Source organism: Pocillopora damicornis, chromosome 5 (genome assembly GCF_964200805.1).
Source record: "Pocillopora damicornis chromosome 5, jaPocDami1.2, whole genome shotgun sequence".
Taxonomy (NCBI): Eukaryota; Metazoa; Cnidaria; class Anthozoa; order Scleractinia; family Pocilloporidae; genus Pocillopora; species Pocillopora damicornis.
The window spans coordinates 6,207,612-6,232,744 of record NC_142674.1 but is presented as its reverse complement, the minus strand read 5'-3'; the positions used below and the strand labels follow the sequence as shown (position 1 = coordinate 6,232,744).

Below are 25,133 nucleotides of genomic sequence, written 5' to 3'. Positions count from 1 at the left end.
TTAAAAGAATGGAGATTCACATCAGTATTGGCCTGCAGAGCAGCCTTAATGAGCAAGTGCTCAGTATTTTCTAGCTGAAAATTTGATTTTGCAATAGTGGAAGGCTAACCAGAGAAAGAAATCTGTTCTAAAGGGGTAAGCAGTGTTCAAAAGGAAGGAGAGGGGAGGGGTGGTGGAGCTCGTCTATTCCTGCCCCCTCCCCACTGTTCACTTTAACTCTATATCAAACATGGCCGTTTGGATGAGCGATCTTGAGATTGTTACACCTGCCCTTATAGGACACCTGTAATGCAAGCTTCATCAGTGTAAGCCTCAGTCAACAAGATGTCATCCTTTTATTTCTCCACATGTATAGAGACATTTCAATTTTTTTCTCTTTAAGGGAGAACTGCATACTTTACTGATGAAAACTTATTGAAGTGACACTATCTTGTATCATCATTGACTTGAATAAATAAATATAACTCATATCTAGATACGAATAAGCCAGATAGAATCTGTCAATATCAAAACAGCAACGATAACTTGCCAACTTAGAACTTGGTTTTCAAAGAGAGCACATGGACTGCTCCTTGTGGAGGAGACTACTATCTCTTCACTTGCCAAACTTGGATAGCTGAGCAGCTTTTATTATTGGTTGAAGCAGTGGAGAGGCAACATCTGCAAGAAATTATATTCAATAAGAATTGTATTGTTTTTTAAATTTTAGATTTTTTTAAATTTTAGCTTAATATCTTTAACTTATAGACCACATTACTTATAATTACTAGTATGCCATTTTACCATACTATGGCAACCGAACGCTCAAAATATGTAGCAGTATTACGATGTGGAAGAAGGCAAAAATACAGATGAAAAGTGGAGCAACAAAATCAAATAATAGGAGAATGATAAATCTCGTATTTTATGGTTAAACACATAATACATTAGGATGAGGGAAAGTGGGGCAACTAAATGAAATAATAGTGGAATTATAATTCCTCTATTCAATTATGGTTTAACATGTAAAACAAGTGGACAATTTGCTTGTTGTTTGAATTTTTCCTTAAACTTAAAGGGGTGATGAAAATACCATGCAACTCCCAAAAATATCCATGCATATTACCATGTCAAGCCATCAGATAAGGTGTATCTATTGACTAAGACTCTGATCAGTGTCTAGGCAATGTTTAGTTTTGTGATTGAAGGAAAGGCAGTAAATCCTAGGATAAAATTCTCAGAGTAAGGATGAGAGGCAACATCAAACTCAACCCTTATGTGGCCCAAGTCCAGTTATCAAAATCAAAACCACAGCAGTGGGAGTTGAACATTCTCACCACTGTGCTATCCTCATCTTCCTATGACAAGTCTGCTTGGTTGTAAAAATGTTAAATGAATAAAGGGGTAAGTTTCTAATTAAGAAACTGTGGCGCTGCATCGGTGGGAGAGTATAGCAGGTAATTTAGTGTTAACAACTGGGCTGAAAATGTAAATTAGCCACCGTAAGGGGTAAAAAAGCTGACATTTCGAGCGTTAGCCCTTCGTCAGAAGGGTCTAATCGCTCTGACAAAGGGCTAACACTCGAAACATCAGCTTTTTTACCCTTTGGCTAATTTACGATGGCTAATTTACGTTTTCAACCCAGTTGTTAACACTAAATTACCGGTAAAAATGTTAGTTATTGTGTCTGACAGAATAGTCCATTTTACAGTTGTGTGCTTGGTTGCCAAGCATTTGAACAGGAGTGAGCTGAGGGTGACCTTGCTATGATACAAACCTTGCTGCTCTTCATATGAAAATTACTTTGTTATCAATTTGCTAACTAGATAGTGGTCTCTATCACAACAAGGTCACCTTCAGCCTCACTCCAAATCAAAGGCCTGGTAACTCAGTACACAACTGTAAAATGGTGTTTTCTTTTCCAGGACTATTCTTACCAGGACAATCAGACATAATTTAAAAAATAATCATCATCATCATTATCATAATATTAATAATAGAAATTAAAACATTAAATGATCATTTATCACTTACATGAGTCACAGCCATAGCACCACACACTCACATCACTGAAACTCAAAACCACTGGGTGTCCTGATTCAGAATTGTGATCCACCATGTGACAGTTGACATAACGACTGCAGAAGACAGAGGAGCATACAAGACATAACCAGTTCTCGCCAACATTACTGCATGTCCCACACGGCTTGGACAAGTCAACGTGGAGTGATGATACACTTGTTAATGACTATAAGAGAAAGACAAACAATTCAAATATCAATTTAATGTGCAGGTATCAAGAAGTGAGTTTTGCTGAGGAAACTTTGTTATCCTTGCATTGGCAAACAGTCAAACGTTACATTTTCTGTCGAGCTGAGTGGCCCATTCAGCCAGACCTTAGCCAGTTCCTAAGATATGAAACAACCACCAGTAAATTTTTGACTCTCCCAACATGTTATCCTACCCCCCTGTCTCACCCACTCCCCAGCCAGAAATTCACTAGCCTTCCCTGACAGTTCACTAATAACTTCATGTACTCCTCAGTCAGGGGTTTCAAAATGTTTCTAAATAGGCATCATACTCTCCAAAAGTAGGTGACTATAAAAATGGTCATTTAGACCAGAGGAATCCCCAACATGTTATCAAGTAGCTGGCAGAACTTTGGCAGTCGCTGGCTCATTGCATTTTTTTCCTATGTGAAAAGATGCCACTTGCCACTCATGAAAATGATGTTGCACTCAGAAATAATGCAATGTAGGAGTGACCCCCAGGATATTCAGTCATGATCATGATCTGCCCACAGGCAACCACTGGGGCACACTGACTTCCAAGATTGACTGAAGGCTCTTGACCACTAGTCTTAGCCGATGTGAAGAAAGACAGAGACTTAAAATAAATTAAATTATTGATTGTTTGAGTTAAACAGCTGGACAAAATGCAAAATGTCAAATCTTAACAACTGACTGCATTAGATCAGAGGAATATTTGTTGAACGTAAAGTCACATAAGCTATATTTGAATATTTTTAGAGGGCAGATTTTGCCATGAGCTTAATCGGTTCTCCGTATTATCTCTGTTCCATCGATCCTCCCATTAAGACCAAACGACAGATTTACCCTGTTCACAAACACGAACAGTAAACTGCGATAATCGAACTTACTCTATGAATATGTTTGGCATTGGTGACATATTCTCGAGCAAAGGCGAGCGTTTCCGCTTGTTGAGACACGTTAATTTTTCACCAAACCGAAAAAATAGAGATCGACGACTTAAAGCGCGCGGTTCTAACTCTGTCAACCCTGAAGATTTCTGTGATCAGATCTTCGAAGCGCTTAACAAATATATAACGCTTTCAGTTCGAACCTGAACGTGCGGGCAGTCTCTCTTCGGTTCAACAGCAACGAATCCTGCTGCGTCTGACCCTCCTGTAGCCATGATCTTCGACTAGCTACATTAACTAAGTGTCAAAATTTTTTAAAACCGCACCTAAGTCTGTGCTTTCTTCCTCAGGAGCCTGGGTAGAGCATGTGACAATTTCAGCCTCTGTATTTTTATTACCCCAGACAAACAGATTATAGTTTTGATTTTCTTGGTTGTACTTCCGATGCGCTTTATCAAAATTTGAATAACCTTCTTTCCACAGCGTGAAAATTTGCCTACCCGGAAGTAAACATCGACTGGCAAATTTTGTGAAAATAACACAGAGGGGGTCCTGTAGATGATATTCACTGCTGACCAAATGTCTTTTGATACTGGAACGAGTCTCTGTCAAACAAGGCCGATATCGCTGGGTACAAGAGTTAGTAGAAAGATGGCGGCCTTCCTTTAGGTAATTGAAATTTTGTGAAAAGGTTACTCTTGCCTGCCGACAGAATGGTCCGAATGAAAGTGATAAAATGTCCATCTGACAAATTGTCTTTAACAAATTGTCTTGTGGTGAACGAGAATGACTTCAGTCGCGACAGAGTCAAGTGAGTGTCGAGTTTGTGATTCTTGTGACGTGTAGTTTCTTGATGCCTGTATGATTTCTTTTGCCGATGTCAGCTAATATTTGTTTTCAAAAGGGAAAGATTTCGTAAAGATGGGGAATGCTCTGATTTCTATATAGTTTAAAGACAATAACATTTGAAATTACTAATGCTGGCTAAGATTAAATCTTCCTTAAATTTTTTTCTTCAAAACGAAAGTCGAAAGTGCGAGTAGAAACTAAAAGCGGAAATGTTATGTCCGCGAGATAGTACTAGTGTTAGCTTGGGATGTTCTGTAGTGATTAAATCGGTATATTTTTACATTACGGTAGCCTTTTCCAGGAGGATCGAGTTTACAAAATTAATCTATTTAAGAAACATGTCACAATGTCTCAAGCTTGGGTCAAAGAAAAAAATCTAAATCTTCCCGGAGGAATGAAGTTAGAGACCTTCTGATGAGGATAGTAGACAAAGTCAATTTGATGGTTGTAGAAAGTAAAAACTTCTCAATTATTCTTCACTACTCTGTATTGAAATGACTGATGTTGTCTCAAAGTCACTTTCTACATGTATCAGATCAACTATTTCAATGTATCGAATTGACTTTGTTGTTGTTGTTGTATTAAATTGACTTTAGTTTGTTTTGAATTGACTTGTATAGAAACAACTTTGAATCAAAACAACCATAGATCCCTCCCTGATATCACAATTTAATGCTCTATGGACTGATACTGAAAACTCTTTGGTGTGCTGTGGGAAAGATCTCCACATAACCCCACTGTATTCTAAAATAAAACCTCAGTCCTAAAGATAAAGTGCTGTATTCACCATTGATTTCCTCTGTCAAATAACTGTAAGCACAATTTGATGTATAGGGCTATATGGAAATCTCGGTGAGTTGTGCTTTATCACTGTACTCCAAAATCAGTTTATATATAACTTCCCTGTAGGATTTACATGTAATCCAGTCATTTCAATTTATTTTTATTGTTTAAAATGGATCTTTTTTTTCTTTTTTTGTCAGACATGTTGAGGTTCGGACCAATGCTCCACAAGGCTACATCTTTACCATAGAAGTATCACAGGATGTTCCACAAGGTTCTGTAGGATTCAGTCTTGTCCAGGTAAATTACTTCACGAACATCTCTCAAGATGTACATTCAAACTCACCTTGCTGTTTGCTACATGTTTCTCAGGATCTTATCCCTGAGAATCATCTGTAAATGAAACATTATCGTCTTGTCAGTATTCCTCTTACATCTCATTACCTTTCTAAGGGAAAATTCTCTGTGTTTGCTCCGAGAAATTCTCCTTTGGTCAATCCTAAAAATGAAAGGGTTAAAAATTCAAACTAATTTTGAAAGAAATGGTTTTAAATGTCTCTCAGAGAGAGTTCAATACTAACAGTGTTGTATTTGTTTCATTTTTCTGGTGGATTTGTCATTTTTTACATCTTTCAATCACTGGGAAAAAAAATTCAATTTGATTTTTGTTTGCTTATCATATGATGCATTTAGAATAATATTATTTCTTCCATCAGCTGAAGGACAAAGTTGATTTTATTTTGAGATTTATGACTTTGAATTTTACTTTACTACAATTTCAGAGAAAGTGGACCAATGTAGCACTTAACAGTATCATAGATGGTAAGACATCACTGAGATATCCTCTCACTACTTCACAGTTGTCATTAGAAGCTGGTAGCTAGATACTTTTTGAGTTGTGATCAAAGATAGAAAAAAAATATTTTTAAGCTGATTCTGACATTAATGTCTGGCTAGAAAAATTTACTCAAATAATATTATTTCCTGCAATGCTTTAAATCATATCTCAGAGAGTCTTGAATTCAAAATGTTTCCAGGGGAGTTGTAATCCCCAGAGCCCCTTGAAGGACTTTTTGCTTTGCAACATGCTATGCTTGTTACTCAAGCATAATTTCATTTCAGCTGTGTACTAAGTTAAGATTATACATCTTCTAATGACAACCCTGCTGCCTCATCTGTAATATAATTATTTACTTACATGTAGATTTGCATCCCACTGAATTTTCTAAAACAGAGGCACACAGGGATATTACAAAGATTTCAAATATTTTCGGAACAGGAAAGAAGTAAAGAACTTTCAAATACTTACTCTTATATTCAATCTTTGCCTTAAATTGATGTATGGAGTACTAAAGGAAAATCATCAGATCTGTGAGAAGTGGTCAAGAGAGTGGAATTTTTACAAACTCAAGCCTCTGATTTCAAAACCTGTTTCACTATATTATCACTAGGGTTGAAAGATGAAAATGTATTTATTTTAGTCTGTTAATATCTTTTCTAGTCGTTCCATACAGATTTGGTGAAGGATCATACCTGTCAAATATTACATTTGAAGCAGATTTTCTTCAGAAGGCCAAGTAAATATTCCTGTTAACTATGATTATTACATCAAGAACATTATGTACATCCATGTCGATTATTCTACTTGTTTTTCATGTGAAGGATATTAAATATCTCTTACTTTAACTAATTGCAAGGTGAGTACTGTTTGTTAAGAACCAATTTTTTTTTTGCTCTGATTTATGGCCCAAGTGCAAAGCATGTGGGCTTTAAATGGGAGTGAAAACATACAAGGTTCTGTGACATACAGTAGGGACTGAGAAAACCAGATTAGTGAGATATTTCTTGTATCTCTGGGTTCAAATACAGCAGGAAGATTTCAGTTCAACAAAATTTTCAATTTAGTAAGCTGTGCAGTGAAACATGACCTGCACTTAGAGCAGTTGGAAGACAAGCAGAGGGAATTATTCTTAAACTCTTCTTATCCCCCTAGAGTGACTGGTATCTGATTTCTCCTTTTTATATCACCCTGAAACAAACATTAAGGTTGGGAGAATAAAGGAACTGATCACCTACTGAAGTTCCTCTTGATTGTTAAACAAATTCTCCTTGTCAGCACCTTAGGAAATGTTTAGGGAACAGTATGGAGAATATGCATACTGATGTTAGGATGTCAGGGATTAAGTTAGATAATGAAGCAGAAGCATGGCTTGAATTGCTTGTAGAACTGCTTGTGTCTCATGAGCCCAGACACCATGCTAGATTGAATGCACCTGTTAAACTAAACTGTCGTGTTATACTGTTGTTACAGACTTGTAACATGTACATGTTTTGCAGTGTTTTCATCTTGGTCTTCTTTGTGGCCCAGGATAGCTGACTCGTGCGAATATTAAAATTTATCCAGCGATAATATCTTTTGTTTTATATTAACCTTTTAAATCCCAGAAATAACCACCATGTATTTTCTCCCTAAAATATGTTATCCAGCAAACATGTTATAATGCGAATGATCAAAATTAGGAGGTGGAAGCTTTTATTGTAATAACAGGATGGAAAATGTGGTGAAACAATTGTTTCATCCGTCAGCAGTACATTGTGGGTTGTATTAATATTTATTAATACAATCCATATGTCATAAATGGAAATGATTAATAGGCACCCCTGCTGTTCCCAGTATGGATTTTTGTTAAAAACTTCTCTCTCCCATAGAGAAGACAATGGAAAGGCAATACATGGCAATATGTGGGTTTCATATGGCCATATCAATGCTATATAAAACCCAGATATGGCCCATAGATTATCCCATATCACATTCATACATGGTCCACACCTGTCCCATATCACCTGGTTTTTAAGGGATGAAGCACTTGAAAAGTTTGGAGAGCTCTTAAGAAGCTATTGATAGCTGCTCTGTAACCTATCTAGGGAGTATTCCAAGTTTCCTGTAAGCTTCCTGACTTGATGAAGGCTTCCTGACACAAAAACTTGTAATTGTTAACCCTCGAACTCCCAAGATCTGATTGTTAATTCTTCCCTCTGCACATTTCCTTGTGAATTAATGGTGAAAATTTGGTGCTACGTGTAGATCAAGATAACAAATTGAATATTCTCATTACCTGTTTACTGGATGGTGTATGGATGTTATAGGGAGAAGTTACATCTTAATCACCTCTGGAGGTTGAAAGGTTCAATGTTGTTCATCTTTTCTTGCACTAGAGGTAACCAAGATGCCTATGATACAAACAAAATGGCAGAGGAATTTACACACTTATTTTATGACCGGGCTTTTTCTGTTGGTCAGCAGGTAAATGGCATTTAGTCTGAGGCTGTGATGTAATAGTTTAATGAAGCACACAGTAAATATTACAAGGATTTCAAAACAAGCCAGTAACTGCAGAGTTTTGTCCTGAAGCTACTTGATAACATGTTGCCGTTTACTCTGCTCAAAATAATTACCTTTTGGCCCCTGAAAAACTTTTGACAGTCACCAAATTTTGCTAAGTCTGATGCCTACTTTAAATACTTTGATACCCCTGAATTCCTTTTTATAATTATTTACTAGTTAACCAGTCAGTATGTGAAAATAATATTCTGTGTATACAATAAGTATAATACCACAGGGGTGAAAAATGTTATGGGCTGCTGGTCAGAAAGTAGTAAGTAAGTATTATTCACCATCAAGCCACAAAGGGGATAAAATTGCATGTCAAGAGTTAAATCTCTGACCATTTGGCTGTCTATTGACAGAAATAACCTAATTTTATTGGTTTCTGTGTGGTATATGCTTAGATGTGTGTTAACCTCTGTCAATGTTAGTGATAGTGGTTGTTATTAACCTTCAAAAACTGATGTTTGGCAGCTCACATTACCTCAGCTCTGATGAAAAATTATCAATTATTTTAGTTCTGTTCTTGTGTTTCTTTTATTGTTAATTTTGATTGTGACAATTGTTTACTGATGACAATTTTTATGATAAAACAGGCTGTATTTTCTTTTCAAGACAAGAAATACCTCATTCTTGTTGTAAAAAGTATGGAAGGTGAGTGGAATTATCTATGATTGGTCTTATTCATCAGTCTGTATTTTTCATTTTATCCCTCAGAGGAATGTTGGTGATACTGAAGATCACATAATACTCCAGCTTCAACCATAATTCATTGGTTAAAGTGTAATGGCTCTTTGTCTTACTTACATGGAGAATATTCTCTCTGTTACTTTACACTTATCTCCTGCAACAAGATTTCTTGGTGAAACTTAGTTTTCATCCTAAGAGATCTAGGAGAAATAAATGGATGAGAGGAAATTAAATGTTCTGACTCACTTCAACTTGGAAAGTTTATTTCTTCTCCTTGCTTTAAGGAGAAGAAATTTGTGAATTCTATGGAGATACAATGGACCAGTCTTTTACTTACAGTGAATCTCTGATTATTGCATTTTTTTCAATTTGATCAAACCTTGCTTGATTTTTTTCTTTTTTTCAAGTTATTGATGTCAGTCTTCTTGGTGGGGCCAAGAATAATGCTTCTCAAGGAACAAATGTATGTACTTTATGGTGCTGTCACATAGATGTCCCAGACATTTTTTATGTGATATACTCTTTTTAAAGTAGGACATGAATTTGCACAGTTCCATAATGGTTGTCGTTATGTGACCTGCACTTGCCTGTTTGAAATGTAATTGAAAAAAAAATTGAAATTGTAATTGAAAAACATGAGGCATAAATCTCCATATGAGGGCCATACAGTACTTAACAGCACAAGCAGGACCAGGGGGGAAAAAAAAAACACTTGTGATGGAGTGGCTATTGACTGACTGTGGCTAGGTCAGCTGGGTTACTATTTGGTTTCCAGTTATGATGCACAGGCTTTGCTCTGCTTGGTCCATTTATAATGACCCAGAGCCAAATATTTTCCTTTGTTGCCCTTCCATGCAGTCAAAAGTATCTAATTATTATTCAAACAAATAGCAACCAGGGTGTTTACTGTGTATAAGAGATTTGGAAATTCTCTGTTTAATACTCAGTACTCTTTGGCTAAATTTTGATGGCCCACACTATCTTTTTGTTTCCATTCAGATGTGGATAATTTTCCATTGGCACCCATACTTTAACTGTTTTCCTGCTCCTTCATTCTTAACCCCTTTCTCTCCCATGTTCTCATTAGAAATTCTCCTTAATGTCTGTGCTAACAATTCCTATGATTTTGGATCAGAGAATTTGGTATCGGATCAACTAATAATCCTCTGATCAGTATTCTTCTTAATTTAATCTCTTGTCAGTCTGCTTTATATTGTTATGACAATGTATGAGAGAAATTCTGTCTTGGTCACTAATAGGAATTAGAGGATAATGAAAACAATGAATGACCTACATCAACTTGAGGTGTATATGCAGCCTGATTTGCGACCCGTATCAATGTACTATACATTTTTTGCTTCTCCATACCATAGGTTGATATGGGTCTCATAACAAGTAATACCCATGTGCTTTTTGAAAGAGCAGAGGTAATATGAAATATTTATGGATATCATTTATAACATAACTAGAGCTAAATTATGACATTTGTCAATTTTACAGCATTTTCTTTTTCCTTATTTAACCTATGATTTATAAGTAATATTGTGGTTTCTTAATAAAATCTCTATTGAAGTCCACAATGCAATTCAGCCTTTAAACCAGTTACCTGTATCATCTTGTTTCTGACATCAACTTGCAAGCCAGTCTGTCAAGGTCTGCATAGGTTCAGTGAGTCATCAACATATCACCTTGATATTTACTAGTTAGCTGAGGCAGGGTGATGTACATTGTACCACAGATGAGAGAACTTTTGCAAATTACAATGAAATGGTGCATGCAGGTTAAGTACAGTTAGTGTAATTAAACACTGAAAGTGATATAAATATTGAAGTTTAAACTGAATTAAATCTAGTTAGGTTTGCCCTTCTCTTTGTTTAAAGACTATCAGTGATGATATACCCAGGGAAAATGAAGGAAAGAAGGGATTTTGACCTGTAACATGAATTTAATGTCTTCTCTTTTAGGGTTCCATGTTGAATCTGACAGGGACAGCCAAAGGGTAAGAGCAGATAGCACTGTTGAGTGACACTTCAAAATACATTTACATGACGTACCATTGAGCAATAATAGTAGAGACTATTGCATTCACCATAACCTGTCATCCCCTTTAGAGTGATGAGTGATTATCATCTAGTTTCTCCCCACAGTATTGACTCTAAATCAAGCATTATGGTCATAAGTAGAAAGGAAAGGAACACCAGCTTAAGAAATTCTTAATTGTTAAGCATGCTCTCCTTGTTATTTCCTTAGGAAACGTGTAGGAAACAGTATGAAGGATATGCTCACTGAAGTTAGGATTTAGAGGGTTTATATCAGTCCAAATTTACCTGAACTATTTTACCAGGGATGCAGTCACACTGTAGAAGGGAGAAGTGCTGAACCAGTCAACCCTTTAACTCCCATGAGTGACCAAAACAAAATTTCTCCTTACAATATCAACTCAATATCAACCAGATAAATGATTAGAATAAAGAATAATATCAATTTGGGGGATAATGAGTTGATCCAATAATAAATTCTCTGAACTAATATTATAAGTGTTGTATTGTTGACATTGAGGAGAAATACAAATTTGATCTGGGATTTAAAGGTAAAACAGAACTAGGGATGTGAAGGTTTTAGTGGGGATGACATTTCTAAGTTTTAATTTATACTTTTGAAGTGTGTAGGGATAATATTGTTATTGTTTGATTTTCAGAAAAGCAGCAACACAGTCCATTATCAGCAGAGACTGGGACTTCACAAAGCTGGGAATTGGAGGCCTCGACAAGGTGTGTTTTCCCACTTTTAATGTCTATGGAAATAATTTGTTGCATTCAACTGGTACCCAACAAAATGTCAAGTTGCATACGATAAAGAAACTACGATCTGTTGTAAACACAGTGTGGCTACAACCCTCTCACTTCAGGGGTGACCTATAGTTCATTTCCCCTCACCATATCACCACACTGCCAAGCGGAAGGTTGATGAGAAGACAGAAAAAAAAACGTCGGTTAAGGAGTATTGTCGGATTTGACACCAACTTCTCAGAGCTAGAGTGATAGAAAATGTCTGGCAGACAGTAAAGAGAATTTGTATTTAGATCTTTGGAGTCAAGGGGTACATGCTACTTGTAGTCAACACTTATTTCCTATAAAATGCTTGATGACAGTTTGTTTTGCTTTCCTTCCACCTGGCAACGCTGTATACATGTATTTTCTGTCATTTTGTTCTTTTGCAAACAGGAATTCTCTAACATTATAAGAAGAGCTTTTGCCACGAGGCTTTTCCCCCCAGAAGTCGTGGACAAATTAGGTGAGAACACCAAGAGCTTTAGATGTAATAAGTAAAAGGATAATGGAGCTTCTCCGTACAATATCAGCCCTGAATCACTGATTAAAGTCATGACTCTTAAACAAATTCTCCTTCTCGGCACCTAAGGAAATGGGAAGAGAACAGTCTGGAGAATATGCATACTGATCTTAGGGTATAAGGGGTTAAAACCTCGTATATCAGTCCAGAGTCCAACACGTACGGCAGGATCCGCGAGAGGAGTGCATTAATTTGGGGGGAGGGGGGAATGGTGGGGTATGGATTGTAGCACTAGGAAACTGTGTGAATTGTTAGCGTGAGTGAACATTCAACGGTCGAACGGAAAATAAATACCAGGCTTTGTTGTTCAATGCGCGGATAACGCTATCCAGCGGACAGCGGTATTCACCCAACGATCAATCAAAGTCAAGGAAATAACCAATAGCGAGATTCACGTTGCGACCTTTTATTATTTTTGTTCAGGACTTCGACATGTCAAGGGTATTCTGCTACATGGACCGCCAGGTATTTCTAACAGATATTTCTTGTGTATATGCTGTCACACTGTGGAAAATCAAAAACTCGAGCACCTATAAGCGTGTTTGATTTTTAGGAGATTGATGCTCGTAATGGCTGCTGCTTGATTTGAATTCTTTATCATTAAACGACTTTATATCGTAGAATCCTTATAGGGTGAAATTCAAACGTTTCTCAATGGTTTCGCCAGTGATTGATTATTCTGGGGTTTGAACAGTAAGAAGTTTAATTTATAAGTACCGTAGTAACTAACTGCGGAACTTGGCAAATTCAGGAACTGGAAAAACGCTGATGGCTCGGCAAATTGGCAAGATGTTAAACACAAGGGAACCTAAGATTATCAGTGGACCAGGTGAAGTATCTTATATAGTGGCTAATTGATACTCTCGACCAACTTGTGTTACAACTAGAAGAAGTCTTGATTTAGTAACTAAATTGCGTTTTCCCTCGCTCATTAAACACCTTGTTCCATTTTCCATTTTTTCTTTTTTCCATTTTTCCAATTTTTCCATTTTTCCATTTTTCCATTTTTCCATTTTTCCATTTTCCCATTTTCTCATTTTCTTCTGATTGGCCCTCTTCATTATTCAAATCGAAATGAGGTCTACCTACAAGCTCTGACTTAACTTGCGATCTTGTTTCAGAGGTTCTCAATAAATACGTTGGAGAATCGGAAGCCAATATCAGGTGAGAAAAGAGCAGAGACCGTGACATTGTAATGTGCATTCTAGGAGTCGTTCTCTGTGACTTGCAAAACAAAAACACTAAGAACACCAAAGTAAAGAAAATAAATTAAAGAGGATCTGGGATAGTTGAAGATGGAAAAGATTAGTAAAGATTACAAAATGCCAATTTGATAATGAATGGACCAAGGTTTTCAACATGCGCAGGCATTAGCGCTTTTACCGACAGAAAAGGACTGTAAGCGGCCAGAACGGCAACGCCAGGAAGACATCGACTGAAAAATGAAATTATTCTTTTGTCGGAATTTCTCGAGTAGCCGTATGTGTTTACCAAACATGTGAAATTTCAATACTCGCGTCGCAGATGAACAGTTCGCACATGTGGTGTAACGAAACTGTAACCCAGTCACCATGAAATAACTAAGCTTGTTCATATTTTATTTACAGAAAGCTATTTGCAGAGGCTGAAGAGGAACAGAAAAAGGTACAGTGCCGTCGCAACTGCTTTCCAAGCTCTTGGCTTTTCTTCTAAAACTTCCATGACGGTTTTTGCGGTAATTAAGATTGTGGGTTCCGTTATGGACTATTTCGTAAATGAGTGTTCTCCAGTTTAATAACGAAGAGCATTCTATAGAAAAATAGGAATTGGTTGGGGTTCAATGCACCCAAAGGAATCGGGGACGAGATTGTTTCTTACAAAAGTTTCAGGCAATTATGAGGTTTCTTTTGCCCGAGTTAAATGATTAGGCAAAGGATGAAACATAAGTCGTCGGCTTGGGCATATAGGTAGAGGTTAAGAGCCTTTTCTTCCAATGAGAAATTTCATGTTAGGAATTGGTATTTTTTCGCGTACCGAGAAAGCACAGGGTTCCCGATAGGATCAAGAGTAACTGTCAAAGTTCCCATTATCCGTATGCTGCTCCAGCGTAAGTAAAATTATAATCTTAGGAAGCGGTTAACATCCATACCCTAGGGCCGGTGTTTTGAAGGTTTTTTTTTTCGGGGGGGAGGGTGTTATCAAATGGTTTTCAGGGGGAACGTAGGGGAGATCAGCCGTCGCCAACTGAGTATAAAGAGTATAAAGGAGAAACTATAGAAACTTGACTGCCAGTTGACTGCCAATGAGGGGGAGGAGGGGTCATAATATTGTCACGGAGCCTTATGAGGAATCAGGTAAATTTTGTTTTTCTCCCCCTCCCCCTCAGGTAATAGATAATGACGGGTCTCTCTCAACCAACTGTGAGACAGGGGAGCGACAAAGTTACCTAAGGGGACTTCTGTTCAGTATTTGTGTTATCCTTGCAGTTTGGTGATAACAGCGGACTTCATCTTATAATCTTTGACGAGTTTGATGCAGTTTGCAAGTCAAGGTACATGTACAATGTAAGTACTAGTATCTTTTCAACTATTTCTATTTTTTATCGATGGCTGCTCCTGTTTCTTAGGACAGAAAAGACCGAGCCTTGTTAAATATGTGAGATATTTTTAACTAGGCTAGATGCGCTATTAGTATATACCACCGGTGTAAATAGTGCTTTTTGTGCTTGCTGATCGGCCAGTTCGGAAGTGATTAGCAAGTACTATTCACCTCTGAGCTGTCGAATAGACAAACCCGTGCATCAGGAGCTTGATTTCCGACCATTTTTCGATATATTGACATAACTAAAGATATTTTTGTTTCTATATGGTATGTGCTAAAATAATTAGTCAACTCCATATCAGAGGAGGAGGTGGATATTTACCTCCACTTTGGTGAATAAATGTTATAAGTAATAACAGGAGTCATCAAGCTAAAACCAGAATAACCGCAACAGCCAATCAGAACAAAGGGGATTATGACAAGTGCCTAATGAGAACTCAAAGTGAAAACAATCAAACCGCCCGAAACGCGGGAAAATGCCCTTCAACATATCTCCTTGTTTTGCATCTGATTGGTTGAGAGGGTAGAGTGAGTTTTCCTAACCAATTACATTTTAAAAATTGCCGTGTTACATTTAAGTATGCAATGAATTATTGTTCATTTTTTAATATTCTTACTTTAGAGCGGAGGCACTGGAGTGCAGGACTCAGTTGTAAATCAACTTCTTGCAAAGGTGAGTAGATTTTGATGTCTCTCAATAAAATTCTTCAGAAACAGATTTTCTCAAAAGCACACTAATCCATGTGCCCCATAGATTCTTTACGTCCTGATAAGAGGTTTTTTCTACTGTGTATACGAGATTTTCCCCCCAAAAGAGTGAGTGCGCAAAACAGGCTTAGGCGGGAATGATTTGATAGACTTAGAATGCTCGAGTATCTGAGGAATCTCGACATGATATGACTGTGGATGGAGGCCATCTACAATTAACAATTTTTCTGTTTGTTGCGGTTCTCACAATGATAAACAGGAAGCCAAAAAAAACAAAATACAATTAAGGTTCAGTTATATGTATCAGCTTCGTGATCGTTAAGTGTACAGATCGTTGTATAAAAATCGATGCTCTCTCCGTTGTATTCTTTTCCCTATGTTAACTATTAATTTTGCTTTAGATTGATGGTGTGGAACAACTTAATAACGTTCTTCTCATTGGTAAGTTTCGTTAATCTCATTCATGGACGCTATGGAAGTGATGTTTATCCTTTAAAGATTTCTCCCCGTCTCTCCCCTCCCTCAGTTACCTGGACTGTACCTACGTCTCTTTTCGCACGGCCATTTCCATTCTTCTACATAAGACATAAGACATAAGACTTAAGACAAAAGACGTAACACGTAACACGTGACACGTGACACATGAGTCATAAGTCTTCTACATGAGACGTTTATATTTGATAATTTCACTTGCCAAGGCAGTCATTATAAACTACAGACACTTATGTCTGCTTATCGGGAGGATATATTTGACGTTTTATTGTTTCGTTGCTCAAGGCATGACAAACAGAAGAGATCTCATCGATGATGCCTTACTCAGACCTGGACGACTTGAGGTTCAAGTTGAGATTGGTAAGTATGTTACAACGATCTTCATTCAAGTGCAATGCAGCTGTATCCTGTGGAACAAAGGCATCCTACAGTTGTGATGGATCCTCTTTACGTTTCCGTTTGACACTCTACCGCTCATGCGTGAACCACGAGGCTACGTCAAACATGCCCTCTGCCTTCCACGCTCTGCTCACGAGCAACAATGAATTTAGTAAACCGAAAACGGGACAGTAACGGAAAGGACGTTAACAATAATAGTCAGATTTTAGAAAAACTCGGAATCCATCCACCCTCCCATGGAATAAACTGAAAAAAAAAATTCAATCTTAAATACGACGTATTCAAGTTCAAAGACGCTAACCTGGCACTTTCGGGATGAGATCACGTGAGAAACTTTGTGGAAAAGAATCAAATTTGTCTGAGAATTGACATCGTTTTCCAAGGCCTTGCACTCAATCTCAATTTGAAACAGAAGCTGTGAGTATCTCATAAGTGTTCTTTTACTGAGTGAAAATGCTTTTAGAGTTGCGCGATAGATGTCTACAATAGTCACCTCAAAACGTTGTTTCAGCATGAGTTGGTTCTTCTTCAGGCCTACCAGACGAACAAGGACGCGTACAAATCCTGGAGATTCACACAGCAAAGATGCGAGAACACAAGTTACTGGCAGCAGATGTCGACCTGGCTGATTTGGCCGTCCAAACAAAGAACTTCACCGGGGCAGAGATTGAGGGACTGGTGCGAGCGGCACAGTCCACTGCCATGAACCGCTTCATTCAGGTATTGTAAGCGACTTTTCGTAGATAGTTTTTGTGCGGTGAGAATTCAGTAGAGACTTATGCAACGAACTGGCTTCAGCAAGCAATGCATCGTGGACTAGGTTTTATCATAAAACTTACTTATCACAAAAGTCTATGACTTAAGGAAAGATTCCACTACTTTCCCAAACAAAGCATGCCCAAACGAGGGCCAACTGCTGATATACACGACAGCAGTGTCGATCGGTAAACTTCCAGGGACATTATTGGAGATAATTATCCTTTTTCCTTCATTTCACAGCTCAAGAATAATTTCGAGATCGATCCTGAAGCAGCTGAGAAGATAGTTGTGAAGCATGAAGACTTTTACCATGCTCTGGAGAATGATATCAAACCGGTAAATGAATATTTTAGATATGTAGTGCAACTTTTAATTCAGTGTCAAAAATAATCTTAGATGGCAATGGGTTTTGCTTTACTTCGCTCTGTGATTGGTCCAGAAAGCTGGTGCCACTCTCTCAACCAATCAGATGGATAACTAGCACGAATCATGCCTTGGTCGCCCGCGTTTTCCCGCGCTTTAGTCAGTTTGGGTGGTTTTACTTACATGTAGGACGCTCAGTCGGACTAGTTATGTTGTAGTGATTGTAGTGGTTGGGGAATATTGCCCAAGCAAAAGGTGTTGTATGGGAAATAAACGGGGTTATAATGTCTTTCGTTGCAATTTTTTTCTCATGTCGATATATTATTTTAAATGATTTTCCATTATTTTGTTTTCTGTTGCACGTGTAGGCATTTGGACCCTCTGACGACAATCTTGATCTGTATGTCGCCAATGGTGAGTCTACTTGAAGTTAAATCTCCAGCGGGGATTTTGTGCAGCTTAACTCTCTCTTTAAGAGTAACTAGCAACCAATTTCTTCTTACAATATCACCCCTGTATCAGACATAAAAGTAACAAGAATAAATGAAATGATCAGCGACTAAAGAAGCTCTTGATGTTAAACAAATTCTCCTCATCAGCACCTTAGAGAATGTATAGACAACTGTTTGGAGAATATGAATACTGATGTTAGGGTGTAAGGGGTTAATCGTACTGTCAACCAACGTAGCTTTCATTTAGTGATTAATGCAGTCAGTCATTCAGTTTCTCAATCAATCAATCATTCACTCATTTATTCAGCCAGTCATCCAGTCAGTCACTCCCTTCCTCTCTCACTCGCGCACTCAGCCAGTTTTTCAGTCAATGAGTCATAAGTCAGTCAATCAGTCAGCAAGTCTTTTAATTAACCATCGCTCCGACGAAGGTCTAACGCTTGAAACGTCAGCCTTTAAACTCTTTACGGTGGTCAATTTACGTTTTCAACTCAGTATTTAGCACTAAATTACCTGTTATACTCTCCCACCGACGCAGCACAACAGTTTCTTAAGAAACTTATCTCCTTTTTTCAATTAATCGGTCAGTCGTTGGGTGAATCATTCAGTCAACTAGCCAATCAGTGAGCCGGTCAATCTGTCATTCAGTTACGCGGTCACTGTGTCTGTCAGATACTGTCGTCCGTCAGTGAGTCAATCTGTAATTCAGTCAGTTAACTTATCCTTCTTAGACTCACTATGTGCTAATCTCTGTTGACTTATTTTGTTAGGAATTGTCCGGTGGGGTACCCAAATTCAGCGGATAATAGATGATGGAGACCTTTTGCTGCAACAAACACGAACTCAGGACATCACTTCCCCAATAACAGTCCTGTTAGAAGGTGAGTACCCAAAATATGGGGAAAAAAAACAAACAAAAGAGAAAAAGAGTACCTAAGAGTTATGCGAAACGACTCGTAGGTGAAACGACCGCATTCAGCAATCATGTTTCAAAACTCTCTCTTTGGCAGGTCCTGTTGGATGTGGCAAGACGGCCCTCGCTGTGCACTTGGCTCTAAAGTCGGACTTCCCTTTCATCAAGTTGTGCACACCAGAAAACATGATCGGATTTGTGGAAAGCGCAAAATGTCAAACCATTAAAAAGGTAAGGATCTCACTGATACTCCTTTGAGGATTGGTACAGCCAATTTTGAAGACCAAAAATGGCCTTGTAGATTTCTGATGAATTCTATCGAATTCTTAATACAAAACATAAAGATTTGGGATTATGCCATTAGGAACTGAATGGCCAAAGAATAATATGAGTTGAACATCTGATAAGTAGATCTTCATGACTCACTTACACTGACTGTGCAACCGATAAAATGCTATGACGTCTGTGAAACGTAGATCGGTCTGGTTTTTCTAGTTTCGTTATCTGAAGTACTGTTGTTACTACAGTAATGTCCAGGGCCATTTTATAGTAACGATTTCTTCTGTTTTGGAATACTTTGATTTTTGACGTTAGATATTTGACGATGCTGACAAATCGGAGTTGAGCTGTATCGTCGTGGATGACATAGAGCGGTTGTTAGGTGCGTTCTCCAGCTGTTGAATTTACCCCATTCAATGAACTCGACTAACACAGTTCTTTCCCTAACCTTTAACACCCCAGTATGCAAACTTTCCATACAATTCTCTGTACAGAGCTTCTCTTGCCGGTGATCATTTCCCTTCATTCTCGGGACCGTGGTGTTTGTTCCAGGGGTGATATTGTACGGAGAAATTAGATGCTAGTCACACTTAGGGAACAAAGGGTTTTAAAATTATTTTCTTTATCTTCACTATCATTATCGATATTTTTTGGTTGTTTTGTTTTGTTTTGTTTTTTTTAATTTTTGTCACGTATACAAAAGGGTACTTGAAAGAATAAAATCTAAACGATGGGAGGATGGTTTTATTATCTCACTCACATTGTTTTACCTGGTTAAACCCTTTCACTCACAGACCAAATTTGTAATTCTCCTTACTATCAACCATACAATTCTTATGATGTTCGTTCAGAGAATTGAGTTTTGGATCAACTAATTATCCCCAAATCGATATTTTTCTTTATTCTCATCACTTACCTGGTTGATTTTGTATTGATATTGTAAGGAGAAATTCTGTCTTGGTCACTCATGGGAGTTAAAGGGTTAAATGATACTGTGTTCCACTGTTTTTTTTTTAACCTATATTTAGTAAGAACATCTTTTCTGGTTGGATTGATGTTCCCTTACGTCGCTTCGTTTACGTGAATTCATTAATTTTCAGACTATGTTGCTATTGGGCCAAGATTTTCAAACACTGTTCTTCAAGCTCTACTTGTGTTGCTCAAGAAAAAGCTAAGAAAGGTTTGTAAACCTACTATGCTCACATCCTTCCAGGTTTTACTTCTCGTTAGGTTGTCGACGATCACGACGAAAATGCCGATAACGACGGAGATAGCAACGATGTACTCTACGATAATTTTCGTATAGTTTTCGGATAATTTCGTGATAGCGAGGATAACAGCGATGGTGGTAATACACTTCGTCGTCAGCGGTTATTGACAACCACTATATGAACACTTGCCGTGAAAATGGTGACGAGAAAGACGCGGCAATGAGAAGTTTAAGACATTTTGATAAGGATTTTCCAAATTTAGACCGCTTTCAATAAGAGCAGCAGCAATTACAAATGACGCTTTTTTTTACTTCTTTTTCTCTCAGGGTCGTAAATTGATTGTGATCGGAACAACCAGCTGCCGAGATGTATTGGAAACCATGGGCATCGTGGAAGCGTTTAATACTGTAATCCATGTGCCCTCAATCTGGTCCGCAGACCAACTCAAACAAGTGCTACAGGTTTGTTTAAATTAATTACAAAATACAGGGAGTAGGTTTGAAAAGAAACTGTGATGCTACGTCGGTAAGGGGTATAACAAGATGATTTTGTTTTATCAACTTAGTTGATGATGTAAATTGGCCACCGTAACGAGTTTTTGAAGCTGACGTTTCGAGATTTAGCACCTCGTCAAAGCAAAATACGATGGGCTAATGCTCGAAACGTCAGCTTTACTGAAAAACTCTTTAAGGTGGCGACTCATTTGAAATTATCACTGTTTACCTCATGGATGTGAGCCCCGTCAAGTCTTTTTCCTTTAATTTCTTGTTTTTCCAACCTCTAGGAATCAAAGTTGTTTGAGGATGATGAGATTAAACAAATTGAGAAGAACATCGGCCAGAGAAGGTGTGCTAGATATACAACGGATTTATGACAGTTTGTGTTTCCTTACTAATAATGATCACCAATTTAAGAAGCTCGCGGTGCTTAAACAAATTCTCCTTGTCAGCACCTTAGGAAATGTATTGGAAACAGTATGGAGAATATGCATACTGATGTTAGGGTGAAAAGGTTAAGCATTTGTTAGGAAAAAAAATCGAAATAAAGGAAATAGCACGCGTCACTTCAGCAACCTTCTTTTCTTATTTCATATTTAATATTTTAACAGTGCTTCTCGCACTTCTCGAGTGTTCTTAAAAATTCCCAAGTGCTTATATAACTCAGCGATGCTCGAGGACCAAGTTTTTTTTATTTCTTCTCTAAAGTGTATTGTGAATTTCTCGCGCTCGTACCGATAACGTAGGCTGCGTACATTATATCTCAACAGTGCACTCGTGTGACGTAAGGCGCGTGCTTTATGGAAATATAATGAACTCGTTCTGACCAATCACGGCGCGCGCATTTTTTTTGAACATTTTATCGTAACCAATCAAACTGCGTGTAGGATGCAGCTTATCATATAATTAGTAATTATTTATTTATTGAATTATTTATTTGCTTGTCTACTTTGTTTGGTATGCTCAGTTTATTTAAATCTATTTTCAGACTCTGTATTGGAATAAAGAAGTTACTCATGATGGCGGAAATGGCAGTTCAGGTACAGTTGCCCCTTTCGTATCATCATTCAGATTTGTGGTGTTTGTTTACCTTTCTCAAGTTAAAAATGCCGTGTTTAACTGAAGAGAATGTGAACTAGCTGCTAAAGAAATTTTCAGTTGTGTCGAAAGTAATCTGAAGTTACTTTGTTTTTACTCTACTTCGCTATTTGATTGGTCCAGAAAACTTGCGCCACCCTATCAACCAATCAGATGCAAAACTAAATTCAATCACGACCTGGTCGCCTGCGTTTTCCCGCGCTTTGGCAGTTTGGTCGGTTTTACTTTCAGTCCTCTTTGGCTCTTGCTTTGGCTTTGGTTTTACGACGCGTAATCGAAAAGCGCTCCAACAGCATATAGAGTAGTTTCAAAAATAAGCTTAAGAGAGTTTTAAAAAATGATTGTTCTGTTAGGAAATTATGACTGGAATATCGGGAACTGCTTTGGTTGTGATTCACTTCGCCCTGAAATCGGTCTAAAAACCTTGTACGCCCTAGCATCAGTTTTCATAATCTCTGTACTATTCTCTATAAGTTTCCTGAGGTTCTGACAAGGAGAATTTGTTTTACAATCAAGAACTTCTTTAGTTCGTGATCATTTCCTTTATTCTCGTGACCTTGACGTGTGATTCAGGGGTGACTTTAAAAGGAGAAATTAGAAGCTGGTCACTCTAAGGGTTTAAACTAGTGAAATTTAAAACGTATGGTAATCGTAACTAGTTCACTCGTGTTTTTTCGCGTTTGAGTTTGGACAGATATTTTGTTGTTTTGTTTTGATTGGCCAGGATGTTGAAGGTAAATTTGGTAGAGCATAAATACTCTTGTACTCTTATACTGTAACACAGATACAGATAGCTTAATTTTTTTTTGTTTCATCTTTTAGACTGTCAAGCGGGACCGAGTTGATAAATTTGTATGTCTTCTGGAAGACGAAAACTGGTGAGTACTGATTCGCTAAATCTAGCGTATGCCAGCTTTGTTTTAATGGTAGCGTTTGAGGTTTCTTCTGGAATAAATTGGGCTATATATGCAAAGAATGTCTTTTCACAATTGGACTTTTCAAGCACTTTCAAAGTTAGTTGTCTTTATCAAGGCGTAGTCCTTCGTTTTTCAAAGCAAGCGAGGTAGTAGATTCAAAGTCTGAGAAAGTATCAACTGTAAGAGTGAATTTATTAAATTACTTGTGGCTACTATGGGCAAAGAAAAAATGTCATTTTGCCCGACGAGACACTAACGTATCCTCCAAAATGTGATGATCTTCACATGTTTTAGTTCCAAGAAGCTGAAGTCAACCTTTTTTCTTGTTGTAGCCTAAGAGGCCCACAGACATAATGCAAGACCATCAACAAAAATGAAACGACTGCAGGTTTGTTCTAGCTGGCTTTTAGCATGCATTATAGGCGTCTTACTCGGGCGAGTTAACGGTTCAAGCTAGCCGTTGTTAATCCAACCGGCCATGTTTGGTTCAGATTTTAAATGGACGGTGGGGGGAGGGGAGAGCGGTGATTGCTACTGCCCCACTTCTCTCCTCACCCTCTTTTGAGTGTCGCTCACCTCCCTGATAAAAATTTATTTCTCTCCTGACTCTTCCGCTGCTGTAAACATCGAATATGGCGGCTCTGATTTTCACCAAGAAAATACTGAGTACCCTCTCACCAAAATCACGCCCGTCCTGCCGGTTAGCTGGTTGAAATTTTACTAACTAACCTCGACTAATATTGTTAATTACTGGTGCCTTACCTCTGTGAGACCCGAAGGTGATTTTTTCTCTTTTGATGTTACTCCTTTGTTTTGCAGATGCTTTTTGTTCCAAGCAATTCGAGAGTTAGTTCTGTTCCACACTGAGGATCGAATCCTGTGCATGTGTAACATTTGATTCAGGACAGTCAGCTACAGCAGTTGAATAGCTCTCGTAAAGCGTGCTCTTCGATTAAGTGTCTTACAACCAAAACCAAAATCTTGTACAGACAACGAAATATCAAATCGGCGGGAAAACACGAAAAATCAAGTAGTGATTGGTTGGAAAGGTTGGCGAAAATTTCCAAGGCCAATCCCAGGGCGGAGTAAAGCTAAAACGAACCAATCCCGGATTGCTTTTGTTACTTAATTGAAAATTACTCTATTATACTGTTAGAAAGAGAAACAAGTTAAAATTTGATTACTACACAGGAAGTGACCAGCCATCTACGCATATACCAACAAATTCAAATACATATTACATATTTCTTGGAAAACACTTTGCGTTGTATTTTGAAATTTTGAAATCTCTTATATAAAATTAAGGAGAAAATTAAGTGAAGCATGCAACTACGTACGATTTGTAAAATGCACTTTTAGAGTAAGTCTCTCTATAATCCGTAATTTTCTGATTTTAATCAAAGCGAGGTATAATTTGAATATATTTGTGTGTCTGTGATAAATTTTACGGTGTTTACCTTGTCCTTACACTGGAGGAATGAAATCTCATTTCATCACGTTTAATATATACGATCTTCAGAGTTAATAGCAAGTAAAATATGCGAAAATAAGAAAATTTATTAGGTTTAGTAACCCCAGTGATGGTGAAGTCAAATACGACTTAATCTTGATTCTAAGTTGTCGGTTAACTCTAATTAGTTGTTAAAATTTATGTGCATGCTACAATAAATTCCCTTTGAAATGATATTTTAACGGTCTTATGTGCGCATCTTGCTACGTTTTACAACTGAACGAGCCGACTCACCGAACATTTTATTGAGAATGTTCGGGCCGCTCTCGGAAAGTCGGAAAACCAAGAGAATACAAATATAATCTCTTGAGAGAACCATCTGAATTGCAGATTATTTCTAAAATTAGTATTAACATTTTCGATAATTCTCGCACGTGGAAAGAGCTTATGAACCAGAAGACATTTCAGCGTCTTCTCCAGCTTCTCCTAGGCCAAAAAATGTGCCTTTTCAACGTTATTACCTTGGGTATAGTCAGTTCTGTCAAGACCGGCTTGAGTTTCATCGTGACTGCAGAATCGAGAGCCTTAAGGTTGTCTCTCTGATGCTAAATTTCTTTCGTTTGAATATGTTTTAAGAGATGCAGTGTTCTTGTTTTCGTTGTTGCTACTTGAAAGTTAAACTAAAGACATTCGCATGGAGCAAGAGCCTGATACATGTTGAACAGTGTAAGAAAATTCTTCAATGCAAACCGCCATAGCAGTTGACTCATTAAACCACGTGACTTTAAGAGCGACAATATTTTATTATCAATACCTTG

The 25,133-nt window shown here is 37.7% G+C and overlaps 2 protein-coding genes across 2 annotated transcripts; one reads left to right on the top strand and one right to left on the bottom strand.

Moving 5' to 3' along the window:
* Positions 1-316: 316 nt before the first annotated feature.
* LOC113682993 (protein deacetylase HDAC6-like) lies at positions 317-3,683 on the bottom strand. Its single transcript, XM_089207968.1, has 3 exons — positions 3,343-3,683; positions 2,014-2,227; positions 317-660 (listed from the first exon to the last, which is right to left on the bottom strand). Exons 1-3 carry the CDS (start codon positions 3,412-3,414, stop codon positions 596-598), a joined length of 351 nt encoding a protein of 116 aa, XP_089064094.1. The 5' UTR covers positions 3,415-3,683; the 3' UTR covers positions 317-595.
* Positions 3,684-3,749: 66 nt separating this feature from the next.
* On the top strand, positions 3,750-24,551 carry LOC113682967 (vesicle-fusing ATPase). The gene is made up of 32 exons (XM_089207966.1): positions 3,750-3,950; positions 4,972-5,071; positions 5,554-5,593; positions 6,273-6,348; positions 7,988-8,075; positions 8,753-8,810; positions 9,254-9,309; positions 10,220-10,273; positions 10,811-10,845; positions 11,545-11,617; positions 12,071-12,140; positions 12,621-12,662; positions 12,949-13,026; positions 13,319-13,361; positions 13,805-13,841; positions 14,663-14,740; positions 15,400-15,450; positions 15,887-15,926; positions 16,263-16,337; positions 16,909-17,096; positions 17,376-17,471; positions 17,867-17,912; positions 18,721-18,831; positions 18,961-19,094; positions 19,458-19,524; positions 20,243-20,322; positions 20,680-20,814; positions 21,138-21,199; positions 21,839-21,890; positions 22,771-22,826; positions 23,198-23,253; positions 23,685-24,551. The coding sequence occupies exons 1-31, from the start codon at positions 3,853-3,855 to the stop codon at positions 23,217-23,219; spliced, it is 2,241 nt and encodes a 746-aa protein (XP_089064092.1). The 5' UTR covers positions 3,750-3,852; the 3' UTR covers positions 23,220-23,253; positions 23,685-24,551.
* The last annotated feature ends 582 nt before the right edge of the window (positions 24,552-25,133 follow it).

Bases quoted from the DNA above. Each gene is read 5' to 3' on its own strand.
- LOC113682993 (XM_089207968.1), bottom strand. From the start codon at position 3,414: ATGGCTACAGGAGGGTCAGACGCAGCAGGATTCGTTGCTGTTGAACCG. The intron at 2,228-3,342 runs GTTCGAACTGAA...TTTCTCTTATAG, and splicing joins GAGACTGCCCGCACGTTCAG to TCATTAACAAGTGTATCATC. The intron at 661-2,013 runs GTAAGTGATAAA...AATTTCTTGCAG, and splicing joins GTGCTATGGCTGTGACTCAT to ATGTTGCCTCTCCACTGCTT.
- LOC113682967 (XM_089207966.1), top strand. From the start codon at position 3,853: ATGGTCCGAATGAAAGTGATAAAATGTCCATCTGACAAATTGTCTTTA. The intron at 13,362-13,804 runs GTGAGAAAAGAG...TTTTATTTACAG, and splicing joins GAATCGGAAGCCAATATCAG to AAAGCTATTTGCAGAGGCTG. The intron at 19,525-20,242 runs GTGCGTTCTCCA...ATTAATTTTCAG, and splicing joins TGACATAGAGCGGTTGTTAG to ACTATGTTGCTATTGGGCCA.